Source organism: Nycticebus coucang, chromosome 6 (assembly GCF_027406575.1).
Source record: "Nycticebus coucang isolate mNycCou1 chromosome 6, mNycCou1.pri, whole genome shotgun sequence".
NCBI classification, from domain to species: domain Eukaryota; kingdom Metazoa; phylum Chordata; class Mammalia; order Primates; family Lorisidae; genus Nycticebus; species Nycticebus coucang.
Genome location: NC_069785.1, coordinates 80986088 through 81000660, shown reverse-complemented (window position 1 = coordinate 81000660; position 14573 = coordinate 80986088). Strand labels below are relative to the sequence as shown.

The following is a 14573-nucleotide window of genomic DNA, read 5'->3' as shown; positions in this document are numbered from 1 at the left end:
GAAAGTCATCAGAAAGGGAGAAACTGAAGCTGTGGGAGTGTATGGAAAACAATTTAATTCAAGTTGGGGGGAAGGGTAGGGAGGAAGGGAGAGGGAGGTGAAGGGAAGGGGAGGTATTGATGTGCTCTCACTTCACGGGCAGTGTTAGTGTATACGACATACCTCCTGGCTGAGGGCACAACTACAGCAGAGACATTACCTAACAAACGCAAACACTGTAACCTAATCCTTTGTACCCTCATATTAATCTGAAATTTAAAAAGATAAATTAATTCATTCAACAATCGAGTGCCTAAGTCCCCCGCCACCTTCGCATGGGAACTACCCACTTATGATAAGCTAACGTAGCCTTTATTGTCAGGGGAAAGCGAATCTCCTGGGAGTTCTAATTCGGACTCCTACTCTAGAAGACACCTGCAGGAATCCCAATGGGACACCTGACGCCACAGTTAAGTATCAGACCGCCAAAAGGCCAGGCCAGCAACGCCAACCTTCTAATTTCCCCCGAGCTCCGCCCAGCTAGCGAAAACAATGGCGACTGCGCAAGAAGACATCTCCAGACTAGCTCCGCCCCGTCTTTGTTGTCTTGTCCAAAGATCTCGCGGGAGCTAGACGACAAATCCCGCGAGCGCAGATCCGGGGCCTGCTCTGTGGATCTCGCGGTGTTTGCGCGAGACTGCTTCCTTACTTCCTCCCTTGCTAGTCCGCCTGTCTTCCTCCCCCTCTTTTCCCTCCCCCCGGCCTCTCCCTCCTTCCCCAGCTGGCCCCCTCCCCGCAGGGATAATATGGTCTCCGGCGATGGACGCCCCAAGTGCAGGTCAGTTTCAGGCTGCCGACTTGGGTCTGGCACCTGGAAACGCGCGCTGTCTGGGCACCGTGTTCCTTTCCTTTCTCGTCTCGAGTCGTCTGGCGGGCGCCAGGGGCCCTCAGGGCTCAGATCGTACTCCCCTCGGGGCCTGCCTGCCGGGCCGCACTCCATGCGTCTAGGCCTTGGCAGCCCGACCTCCCCACCCCGCTTCCCAGAGCGACCCCAGCCGGGCCGTCGGTTCATCTGCTGGCCTTGACCTGGACCCATCTCACCCCGGTGGCCCCTGTTCGGCTGCCAGGGGCTTCCTGGACTCTGTCGGTAATACTAGGTAGGGGTAGGGAGAGGCCCACCCTCTTTCACAACCCGCCCCCATTTGCGAGAGATGCGAGTGGGGGCCAGCGTCTCCTTTCTTGGGTCTCATTCGGCTAGTTTATTCCACCGTTCAGCCTCTAGCCCCTCCATCTCTCTTTGCCTCTGGAACTCGAATGAGGAGCAGTCAAGGTTGTACGTTGATCAGCCAGTTCTCCGACTATTGCAGCTCTGAGTATCCTCCCATTCTGTCTCTCGCTACAACAGAACAAAACAAAATCCCCCCACATGTTCTTAAAGTAGGCTGTACTTATCTCTTCTCATTTTGGACTAAAGTCCTAGCAGTGTTAAGGGTCCTGCCCACTGACTGCAATGAGTCTGCACAAAAGATCTTTTAAACCTCAGGGCTGCCTCTCCGCCACTTCTCCCAAGAACGTTAGGAGCAGGGGCACATTCAATTGAGACCCATGGGTCTTTGACTTTGTAGTTCAGCTTCAGTTAATGCAAAACCAGAAGGACGTGTCCCTTTTAGGGGCTATTTTACCTAACTATTGGGTTGTTCCCTTTTAAGTTAAGACCTATTACTTGAGAAGTTTTTGGTTTGCTTTGGCTTTGATTTTTGTCTGTGTTGTTGAATGCTCTGTAAAAATCCGTCTTTTATTTATTTATTTTGAGACAGTCTCACTTTATTGCCCTCGGTAGAGTGCTGTGGCGTCACAGCTCACAGGAACCTCCAGCTCCTGGGCTTAGGCTATTCTCTTGTCTCAGCCTTCCCAGGAGCTGGGACTACAGGCGCCCGCCACAACGCCCGGCTATTTTTTTGTTGCAGTTTGGCCGGGGCCGGGTTTGAACACGCCACCCTCCGTATATGGGACCGGTGCCGTACTCAGTGAGCCCCAGGCACCACCTGGTCTTTTTATTTTTAATCAGTCCCTCTAACATACTGGAGTTTTCAAATTGCTTTGTACTTTATGCAACTTTCAGGACATTGTCTTTTCAAAACATCCCTATCTTTATTTAAGTCATTCTCGTTGTCCCTTTCTAGATATTCTTTGTTAACACATTTCAGGAGTAAATTATCTTACTAGCTTTTACTTGACAAATTAGAGCTACCTTATCCAATATGGTGGATACCAGCCTTGTATGACTTTAATTAAATAAAATTAAAAATTAATTTCCTCAGTTGCTGTAGGCACATTTCAAGTGCTCAACCCGATAGGCTAATGGCTACCTCATTGGACAGCGCAAATATGGAACATTCTACCATTGTAGAAAGTCGGACAAAGCTAGTTTCCAGATGTTTTCACTTTGAATAAGATACTTTGTAGCTGGGTTTAATGGCATATTTTTTTTTTTTTTCCAGGATACGGCTTTGAGTACCTTATTGAAACATTAAATGACAATTCACATAAGAAGTTCTTCAATGTATCTAAACTTGGAGGCACCAAGTATGGTAATGTTGCTTTACATTTACTTGGGTTTGATAAGTTTCTAATAATTAAAATGCATTTCTCGACATGACCTGAAGAAATTTTATTTCCACCGTTTTGTAGAAGGTACAACTACAACTACACATATTTCTACCATGTTAGAAAAATGCTTGGGACAACTTTTGTTTGAGGAAGATGTAAGCCCATACCCTTAACTTCTCATTTAAACATCTAAATTAAGCAATGACATTCTTCCCCAAAGAAACTACCAATGCAATTTTTAGAAAAATCTGACTGATGATATTCTACACTAATCAAATGTATATTTTGTTTTTCAAAATGAATAGTTTATTGTTTATGCCATCCTTTGAATAGAAATCATCAATAGGGCCCATTAATTTGAGTTGTTCTCTAGTTCTGAGCATGGTTTACCCTGACTTCACATCAACTTGCTTTTGTTTTTAAATCCCTTTTACTGGTTCAAATGGCATTCACTTGCACCCACCCTGACCAAACCTTTTACAGTGGTCTCAGAAGGGTGAATTTGACAGTTGGCATTGGATGGAAGTCTTGACTTTACTGACAGCTGAGTAACTTTCTCCACTAGGCCAATGAAGGGAAGACCTGTTTGGAAGAATGATTAGTCCTTGTAACTTTTTAGTGAAAATGACATGAAAAGATAAATCAAATGCCAAATCTATTGTAATCACTCTTGCAGGGAGCTTTTCTTTAATCTTGTTTTTTCCCTTCTTGAATTATTTAATTAAGAATATTGCTCCTGTTATTTTTCCTATAGATTTTGATGAATTTAAATATTCTAGATTGCTATATGCCATGAGAGTTAGGTTATTTATTTATTTATTTTTTTATTAAATCATACCTGTGTACTTTAATGCGATCATGGGGCACCATACTCTGGTTTTATAGACCGTTTGACACATTTTCATCACACTGGTTAACATAGCCTTCCTGGCACTTTCTTAGTTATTGTGTTAAGACATTTACATTCTACATTTACTGAGTTTCACATATACCCTTAAAGTTAGGTTATTTTGGACTATTTTAGAAAATCCTCTTAGAATTAGGTTACCATTTAAAAATAAACAGTTTGCCAAAACAAGAAAAATATCTTTTACCTTGCATGTTTTGTTGTAATGATTTGTCTTGAGATGTTTGTTAAGAGAGGTTGGTCCTTTTCTTACTGATAAATATCTTTCACTGATGAGTTTACATTAATTTGAAAGGAAAACAGGTAAATCTGTTCTATATAAGAAGGGTCATATTTCCCTTTTACTTCTCAAAATATCTAGTGATTCTGGCCTGGAAGTTTTTTAACACAGATTTTATATTTTAATAAATTAAAAGAACATATGAGATATTAAAAATTGAGTATAAATGTCTTCTGTGGATAATTTATAGAAGTGTACTTACTTGAAGATGTCCTTTATTTCTCAGACTTAGGGGATCAGTAGGAGACTATCAAAAATAATTATAAAATGCATTAAAGAGAACAATTAATATAAAAGTTAAATTATCTCTGATGGAAATAAGTTTTCATGCACATCTGTACTTAACTGTACAGAGTATATCAGTACATAAACATAATACATACTAGAATTTTTATAACCATGGATAAATGCAGTAATAGACTATTTATAAATATAAATGCCTTCAAAACAGAAATTTGGTTTTAATTTCTCTGGGGTCAGTACCAATGTTTTTCAGAGTGGTTATTATGAGAAATTTGTTAATTATGTGAGTAGGCCGGGTAATGTGGCTCACACCTGTAGTCCTAGCACTCTGGGAGGTGAGGGTAGGTGGATTACCTGAGCTCAGGAGTTTGAGACCAGCCTCAGCAAAGCGAGACCCCCATCTCTGCTAGAAACAGAAAAACTAGCCGGGTGTTGTGGTGGGCACCTGCAGTCCCAGCTACTCAGGATGCTTAGACAAGAGGATTACTCCAACAGGAGTTTGAGGTTGCTATGAGCTAGGATGTCATGGCACTCAACCCCAGGGTGACTGAGTGAAACTCAGTCTCAAAAAACAAATTACATAAGTAATTTCTTAGTAATTAAGAGGGAATAAAATTGGAAAGAATTGACTTTGAAAGAAAGGAGCCACTTGGATAGAAAGTATTTTGCTTGTTTAGCATCAGAACAGAAAATTCTTATTGCATTTTTGGAGGAACCAGATTGAGACATTACAAGGAGACATTGCTTTAGTAGTTACCAAGGTTCAGGGCCACTGTCTTTTCCGCCTCATTCCATATTCTCATGCCTCCACATTAAGAATCAATGCTGTGCTGAGTAACTGTTAAGGAAGGGAAAGTATTCTATCCTCATACATGTTGGAGAGGAAAGACGGTTGAGAAGCACTGTTCTAAGCTTCATACTACTATGTCAGGAGGAATGCCTACAGCTACAAAGAACTGAAAACTTTCTGTCCAGTGACTTTAACAATAGGGGCTTATTTTTCTCATGAAATAAGAAATCTGCAGACTGGAGCTGTGTAGCATCAATCTCAGCAAGAGTCCAGGCTCTTTTCCTTTTGTTTTTATTCTTTGGTTGCAAAGTAGCTGCTGTACCTCTAGGCATTACATTTGTTCTGAGCAGCTGGAAAGGCAAAACAGAAAAAATAGCCCTCCCTAAGAGGCTTTTGGCTCTTGGGCCACAATGTGGCCACCTTTGGCTTCAAAAAGGCTGAAAGATGGAGTAAGTAGTCCCCCCTTGTCTGCAGGCGACATATTCCAAGACCCCCAGAGGATACCTGAAATCCTGAATAGCACCAACCCTATTATATATACTGTGCTTTTTCCTATACATACATACCTATGATAAAGTTTAATTTATAAATTAGGCACAGTAAGAGATTAACAACAATAGCTCATAGAGTCTAGAATAATTATAACAACATACTGTATTATTCAGAGTTATGTGAATGTGGTCTCTCTCAAAATATCTTACTGTGCTGTACTGTGGGTAACTGAAACCACAGAAAGCCAAAGGAATGGGACTTCTGTATTTTAGCTTTACAGCTCTTAGAGAGGAGAGAGGAAAGGGAGAAGTGGTTGGGAATTATTGGTGAGTGAACCAACATAGACTATCTGCCTCACCAATCTAAAACCCTCTCTTATTCTGTCTTTAGATAGGGTACAACACAAGTTATTTCACTAATGCTTTTTGCTGCTATTTTTATGTTTCTGCTTCCCAAATTTATACTCGAGTTATCTTTATGGAAGTGAACACATCTGAGAACATTGATTACATTTTTGGTCTTTAAGATTTCAGTTGTATGGAGTTACTTCTTAATGTGCCGGAGCTACCTGTCTGGCACTCTGTTGCACAGACTAGCAATGTAAAGATTTTGAGTGACACTTGAGTAGATCTCTGAATTTGAAACTATTGCTGTTGTTCAAGGGGGGGGAGAAATCACTCTTGCCTGGATAGTCAGAGACTGCTTTCTTGAAGGGACCAAGAAGAAGGGACTATGAAGCAGAGGGCATGACTGAGAACAGGCAACACCAGAGAATTAGAATGAACAGCATAATGGAAACATGAATGAATGTGTTGTGGGAAGGGGAAAATAGGGAAGAGACTTGCCTGGCTAGAATGAAAAGTTTATTTTAAAGAATAGCAGTTGTTGAGCAGTGAGGCCTTTCACTGGTATAAAGCCCCAGGCCCTATTCTTTGTCTTATCCCGTTCTCTCTTTCTTGTTTTTTTGGGTTTTTTTGTTTTTTTTTTCCTGACTGCTTGCTTTTTTTAACCACAATACCACCCAGTCCTACAATAGAGCTAGGACTTGGTGTCTAAATTTTACCTTGTAGCCTCTGAAAGAAAATCTGTATTTTTTAGTAGAGGTTTTATTGTTTATAAAAATCATGGAAAGGCAAGAACATTGCAGACAGTGTAGAAACAATCTTTATTTTTATGTTTATATAAAAACATGTAAATGTGCTATATTTAACAAATATATATATTGTTTCACTTAATATATCATGAACATCTTTTCATGTCATTGAATACAAGTATCCCTTGCTATCTGAGTCTATTTGGTGTCTGAGTCAGGGAGCATAAGTTGGGGTAGAAAAGGCTGTACAATATTGTTGGTATAAATGCAACATGATTTAGTTAACAGACCTTTGAATTTGGAGATTGCTACCAGTTTTCCTCTATGTATAAATAAAGCTACTATCTGTGCTATTTAAATTTTTGTTCACACTTATTTTATAGAATTGCTGGGTTGAAAGTGTGCTATTCCCTCCACCCTCATCATACACTTTTATTTTTATGCTTTTACTATATACACTTGTCTGTTCTAATCTTTATCTTTGAACTTTAAGGAACAAAAAAAAAAATCACTCAAGTAAAAAAGATGTTGCTGTTTCTAGACATCTGAAGGCAAGGGAAGAAAGGAGGATAGTCAAGCAACACTAAACTGGCATTAAAAAAAAAAAAGGGATAGTCAGGCCTCGTGGGGACTGGAATTTCTAAGCCAGAGGCAGTTTCTCTTTGAATCTACTCCAGTCTTTATCTCCACAGCCCGCTTTACTTCCTCATTTTGTATATTATAATGCCCAGTATGGTTGTTGCTGACCATTTGTATGTTATGGCTAGATTACCTCCCCAGTAAGGCTGTACCTCTAGGTAACTTTTTCACCTATTGTTTTAACCTATTTTGACTACACTTGTCAGGCGTCTATTGCTGTTGCAGTTACTGCTGAAAGAGACACCAGTTTTCTAATCTTGTCTCTTCCTTGAAATGTGGAGAGGGCTGTGGATTGGGTAAGCCATGAAGTAGTTTGTTATAATTTCTAAGGATTACCTTTACCTAATATAATCCTTCTCCATATATAAACACTCGCTCGCCAACCCTCCACATATTGTTGAAGCATCTGTTGTCTGTTCGTTTTCACTCTCTGTTTGTTGCCAATTTCTGTTCTAGATTAGGCCCTTTGACAGTAAGGAACAGGCAGTCCACTGGCGCAAGTGAACAGTGATGCAGAGCTCCCAGACCAATGGAATGCGTCTCGATCTCAAGAAAATCAGTGCTAGAATTGAGGAATCTCTTTATTTTTTTCACAGGGGCTTTAGATTTCTGCCTCCCTCCACCCTTGCTTCCTCCATTTCATTGCAGACAAGCCTCCTCTGCCTTTCACTTTGTACAAGGACCTAAATGACAGCTTCAGTTCCTGGCTTACCTCTTAATACCTTTCTGGTTCAGTCTTTTTGTGTCCTGATGATAAATTTCTGAGAGGTGAACCTAATTGTCTTGGTGTCTCTTTCTCAGTAGGCTGTTAGTTATTGACCTGCTGAGGGATTGGCTCTTGACTCAGTGCAGTAGCCAAGCAGGCAGCAGGACTGAGAACTATCCATTCCATGGGTCACAGTTTGGACAGGCACTATGAAGTGCATCTGTCGTGTTAGGTTAGGAGATAACCCGGTGTACATGCTTACATTCTTACCAGTTGTGAACGAGAGGAGGAAATGTTTCTGCACCTTTGTCAATCATATGCATTATTTTTCATGTTTTCTCAACCTTTGTCAGTGAATGAAGAAAAATGGCTTAAGCAGTAATGTTTTTTCTATTTTGCCTCCTTTGATTCTCAATGGCAGTGTAATTTAAAAAGAAAAAAAAAGTAATAAGGTCAGTTTTCTTGAGTTTCTTTATTGGAAATCAATCCTGTCCAGCTTGGTTCTGGTTAGGAACAAAAACAATACCTTGACTCTAGTCAGACATGGGCATAAGTTAATCCTGCTGCCAGGTCTAATAGGATTTCAGGGCCTTCTGGGACCGATTTCCTGGTCTTGGCCTGGAGCAGGGTTTTTAGATTCACCCTGAAGCTATGCCAGCTGGTTCTTGCTCTAGTCCTATCCCCCTTTCCCAGTCTGGACTCCGAAGATACCATCTCGTTGGGGCTTGTGGCTTCAGTCTTTGAGTGTTTCCCCGTTCCTCCAGTCTGGTGTATTTCCCTGTCATATTTAGTTATCAGATGCCTGCTTACTAGCCAGTTGTTGATACTGATAATCCCTATGGGTGATTTCTTCATCTAATGTTTAAACCTAGAATTTTCCATTTTTTACAAGTAACAACAACAAAAAAAAAAACCTTTTACTTCACTACGTTGCTTCATGGTAGGCAGGAAGATAGTTCTAAATGCACTTTATACAGATGAGGAAAACGAAGTTAAAAATCTTAAGTAATTTGTCTGAAGTCACAGCATATCCTTTAAGGGAGGAAATTTAGACCTGTGTCTTCTGATTTCAAGACCAAAAATACCCTTGATTCCCAGCTTAGTAATGTTAGTAATCAAACCGTCAGCCATGTGCACTGAATCATGCATGCCATGTGCACAGCATTTGCGGCCTATTTTGCTTATCTTTGGTGTCAGATATTGTGCAGATTATGCACAGACCTTCTTTTTGCTCATCAGCTTTCATTAGTGTTTGTGTTTTGTTTTGTTTTTTTCTTTTTTTAAATTGTTTTTTGAGACAAGTCTCACTCTTGGTAGAGTGCTGTGGCGTCACAGCTCACAGCAACCTCAAACTCTTGGGCTCAGGTGATCCTCTTGCCTCAGCCTCCCAAGTAGCTTGAACTGCAGTGCCCACTACTTGGCTAGTAAACTTTTAATTTTAAAATGTTAAAACTTAGCAGGAAAAAATACATGTCTTCGGAGCAGAAGTTTGTGACCCCTGTGCTGAAAGATACACTGTATTACCTAATCTCAGTTGGCCTTGAGAGTCTGTAGTCTTGGGAGCCTGAAAGTCTTGTGCCTTTCATCAGCTGCCTCCCATATAAAATAGCAGACTTTTTCAGAGCCTGAACCACCTGTTGGATCTTCCACTAAGTAATTGATCAAAAGGATATCTATTGTTGTCAGCTCCTTTCAGAAGTATGATAACACAAATTGTAATTCTTGGCCGGTTTAAGTTACCAGTATCCTGGTTCCCACATATCTTTTTTATTACCATTCCTTAAAGGATTAGCATTTTGAGTTTATAGAATTCTAGAAATTGCTGATTAAAAGAGGCAGATGTAATCCAGTCCATTTTTCTACTTGTTTCTTGAATCTCTCAACACTGTTTAATTCATTTAGCTAATATTTATTGAACACGCACATATCTCTAGCAAATGAAAGATGGCTAAGATAGAATCTTTGTGCTAAGAAAGCATGCAGTTTAGTCATGGTGAGATACATAGAAAATGTGTGAAGTACAGTACTTAGTATGTTGCAGCAGTCTGGGCTCAGTCAGGATAGAAACCACATTAAGAGGTTAAACAGGAAGTTTAATATAAATAATTATTAACTATGATAAAAGAGTTATTATAGGATGTAAGTAAACTATATATGATACTGTAGGGCTAGGATAGAATACCCAAGGAAGGACAAACTTGGAAGGTGTTCAGAACTCATTGAAGAAGGTATGGTTTGGCCTCAATACAGCAGAGAAGCATGCTGGTTTTGGCCAGATTGGAGCTGGTCTAGAGTTGCTGGTCAGGCAGTTAGGCCACCCTCTGGACTGCAGGCAGGGGATGTAGCAATTGTGTGTGTGTACTGGTAGAGTGCAAGAGCCCTTCAGAGCTCATGGGCAATGGGGAGGCTTGCAGGAAGAGTAGATGCTCATGTGTGACCCTTTAAGTGCCCTGCAGATAGATTCAGGCACTGGCAGGACAGTGGGCCTTCTGTGTGGGAGTGCCTCAGTCCAGGCACAGGCACAGGCAGGAGGCTTTTAGAGCTTGCAGTCATTCATAGGAGCTCTGGTTTCCACATTGAGAGAGTTGTGATGAAATTAACAAATGTGTATGTATTTTTTAATATAATACAGTAGAACCTCCATAGTTGACCACCTCCCTACATTGACCAACTCCTTAAGTTGTCCCTAATTTTCATAAACTGGACACGGCACCACATGTATTCAGTGGAAGTCCTGTAGACCAGTTTGTTACATTCCCTTGGGTGGTCAACTTACAGAGATTCCATATGTAATGTGTCCACGTTTGGAAGTTGCATAACTCAATGAACCTTTATTTCTCAAAGACTAATGAATGTGATAAGCAGACTGGAGAAATTAGAAAATGAACAGACAAGCTTATTTTATTCATTTTTGAGAAACTGTCTGCCAAATACCCACATTTGAAAACCATAGTTTGTCAGTTGTTCTTTCAAATGAAAACAGTGTTCTTTGAAAAAGTGGCTATTTTAGCTTGCAACCTGAACAATTATACAAGTATTTTTCCTCAAGCAACCATTGTACTCTGATATTGAGCAGAAATGCTGTATGTGTACATTTCATTTTTGATGCACCTAATATTAAAAAGACTTGACCTCAGCAATTTAGATTTAATAAAATTAACAGTTTTTCTGCTTCATCAGACATTCTTAAGTGAAACTGATATTTTGTATAAATGTGAAGATCCGGGCTTGGTGTTGTGTGCCTGTAGTCTCATCTACTTAGGAATTTAGGACAGAAGGATCCCTTGAACCCACAAATTCAAGTCCAGCCTAAGCAATATAGCAAGATCCCTGTTTCTTAAAAAGAAAACAACCGCACACACACAGAGTATCAGTACTATAGAGTGTGAATATCCCTAATCTGAAAATTCGGAATCCGAAACTTCTTGAACATCTATTGGACCCTAAATGGAAATGCTCATTAAAACATTTTAGATTTTGGAGTTTCGGATTAGGGATACTCAACCTAGTATAATTTAGTGCCATGATCTTGAGTCCTGCTTAAAGAATCAGCAGTTTTACTCACTATTGCTTTTGAACCATCAGCACAAGTGTCAAAATACTAAAAAGAAGTAAATAATATCTCAGTTGCCTTCAGAGATTTGCAGATGGTTTGCAGGGTCCTGTATCATGGGACCACATTTTGAAAACCTCTTGTATGGGGCAGGAATAGGATTGGAAAGACCACCTGTCAAACCAAGGTGAGAGACGGTGTATTGGTGGTTTGGAGGTAGTGATGATAAAAGACAAATTTTTTAAAAAATGGGAGAATGGTGTCAAAGAAGATGCCTAGATGTTTCAGCATGAGCATCTGGACAGACTGTGGTGCTATTTACTATGTTAGGAAACACAAAAGGTGATGATAACAGTTCAACTTAGATACTAGTGAATTTGGGAACATAATAGATTTTAAGTAGAGATGTTCAGGGGCAATTAAGTGTGGTTTTGGAGCTCATAATATAGACCTGGGCTGCAGAAAAATATTTCAAAATTATTGGTGTAAAGATAATTATAATTGAAGCTATAGGAGGAATTAAACTCTTAGGGGAAACAGTATAAAGTTAGAAAAGAAGTGAGCCTAGATATGAACTCTGAGGAATGCCTACATTTAAAGATTAGGTAAAGGAGTAGAAGTTAGCAAAAAAAAAAACAAAACAGAGCTACCAAAAAGTGTTAAGAAGTATAAAGCATCTGAAATTTTACCTCCATGCAAGTTAACAAGTTAATTTCATGGATATTGGCAGAAGGCACATGACTCCTGGATCAGAGACAAGGAACATTTTATTACCCACAGCAAAGGGTTATCCTTAGTACCAGCCTTTGTGTTGGTTTCCCAACTCCAGTTTTTGTAGGGTGATGTTGAAGAGGGCCCAAGTAACAACAGCATGTACAGTGATTGTATTACAGAGAAGGAAGTGTGGCTTAGGATCTTATATAATGAGTAGTAAGGGTGCCTGCTCTTTGCCCTAAAGGGAGACACTATTTTGTCTTCCAAGGCTATTCACTATATATACATGTCTTTGAAAAAATAGTCTGGAGCAAAGGTAGTCATTGCCTCTGTTCACAGTGATATAGCTCTGAAAATTGAAAACAACCTAAATGTCCTGCCTTGGGTGAATGAATAGACAAAATTTGGTATCCGATGGGATACTAATCAGCAATAAAAACAAATTAACTGCAGACACGTGCTACAGCACGATGAACCTTAAAAGCACGCTTAGTGAAAAAAAGCGAGCTACAGGAGACTTTACTGTATACTTTCATTTGTCTGTAATATCTAGAAAACGCAAAGAGTAGCTTAGTGGTTTCCTGGGGTTAGAGAGGAGGGAGGATGAGGATTAACAATAAATGGGAATTTGAGGTACATTAGAAAAAAATGTTCTAAAATTGATTTATGATGTTAATTGCACAACTTGGTGCATTTACTAAAAAGAACTCACTAAACCGTAAACTCGGTTCACAGTGAATATATAAGATATGTGAAACGTACATCAATAGAGTTATTTTTAAAAACAAGAATAGTTCTAGAGCAGAAAAGAATATGGGTGGACCAACTAGGAAAAAAAAAAAAAACAGAATTGGTATTTTCTTGGGCAGGTGGGATAAAAGAACAAAAAGACAAGTTAAGTATAAGGTTGGGGAAGTGAGAAATTGACCGTCTAGAACCTAACTGCATGAGTTGAGATACATGGACAAGCAGGTGCTGATGAGTAAGGGAGAAAGTAAGTTGATGGATGTGATGAGTGTGGGGATCAGAGAGGTTTGGAAGTTTAGGGAACTCTTCTGAGTGTGTGTGAAGGTGGGCCTGGGAGAACTGGGAGGAAGAAAGAGATTAAGGGCCTTCCTGAACTTCCTACCTGTTGAAAAGTGGGGGTGTAAAATTAATGTTGCTAAAAAACAAACCAAGCATGTGTCCATTTCTTCACATCTGCTAGTTTACTTTCTGCTGTTGCAGCTCTCCTAGTAGAATAGCTACCTATTGGTTTATTTTAAGGATTAAACAAGATCATGTATGCAAATCACCCAATACCTGCCCCGTAGTATGTCCTATAACTGCAGATGTTAGTGTTAGAAAAGTCGAGGAAGAAAATCATTACTTACTGCTATATATAACCCAAAGCTTTGTGGCTTAAAGTAGCAGTAAACATGTATTATCTCTCACAGTTTCAGTAGGTCAGGATTTGAGAACTGCAGCTTGGGACCTTTTGGAAGGTTATGGCCAAGTGTTGGTTGGGGGCTGCATTCAACTGAAGGCCTAAGGTGGGAGGATCTGTTTCTAAAGGCTGACTCACATGGCTGGCAGGGTGGTGCTCCCTAATGATGGCCTAAGTTTTTCTCCAGGTGGACCTCTTCTCAGAGCTGCTAGATTGTCTGATAACCAGCTGCTGCCTTCTCTCAGAGAAAGTAATCTGAGAAAGGAATGCTCAAACCAGAATACTTTTATAGTTTAGCCTTGAAAGTCATATTCTCATCTCTGCTACTCTGCTGATCACACAAGCAGAAGTGATTCCATGCTGATTACCTGAGAACATGAATAACACAAGGCAAGATGTATTGATAGCATCTTGGAGACTGGCTGCCACAGGGAGACATAAGAAAAAAGGTTTTTGTTTTGAGAGGGGATGGTTTATTTATTTGCATCTTTCTTTGCAGTAGACCTCTAGTCATTATTATGAATTTAGACAAATTTGTGATAGTGCTTCATAATACCCTGTTTCCCCAAAAATAAGACAGCCTCCGAAAATAAGACCTATTTACAGGAAAGATAAGATGTCCCCTGAAAATAAGACCTAGCGCATCTTTGGGAGCACACCTTAAAATAAGACACTGTCTTATTTTCGGGGAAACGGGGTAGTGAAATGTCGGTTAACATTGTGATTAGTTTTTTCTCATAGCACTCTTATTTGACAGTTGCTTTTTAATTTTCAAGTGATCATTAAAAACCTCCACCAATATTATAACCAGAACAGTACCCCCAATTTCTGTTCCCCAAAGAATACTATCTCAATTTCTTTAACTGTTTCTTCTAGTAATTTCCTCCATAGTATTAAATTGCTTATACTACTGTTCCTTGATTTTTCAATTTTAGATTTTATTAACTTTATACTGTGGAAAGTAATCTCGTATATATGGACATATGTAGAACTCTCAGCCAACCCTTGAATGTAACCTCCTAAAAGGCCCTGAGCCAAAATTATTATGGCTTGTCATAATTTTTTTTGTTTTGTTTTTTTGTTTTTTGTCTTTTTTCTTTTATTTATTGTTAAATCATAGCTGTGTACATTTGTGCAATCA

General features: G+C 39.7%; 1 protein-coding gene across 1 annotated transcript in view; it reads left to right on the top strand.

Moving 5' to 3' along the window:
- The first annotated feature begins 651 nt into the window (after positions 1-651).
- Positions 652-14573, top strand: part of IREB2 (iron responsive element binding protein 2) — a 59444-nt gene continuing 45522 nt past the window's right edge. Inside the window, exons 1-2 of the mRNA XM_053594184.1 lie at positions 652-817; positions 2481-2570. Coding sequence (XP_053450159.1) covers positions 799-817; positions 2481-2570 — 109 coding nt within the window. The 5' untranslated portion in view covers positions 652-798. The remainder of the gene's footprint in view (positions 818-2480; positions 2571-14573) is intronic.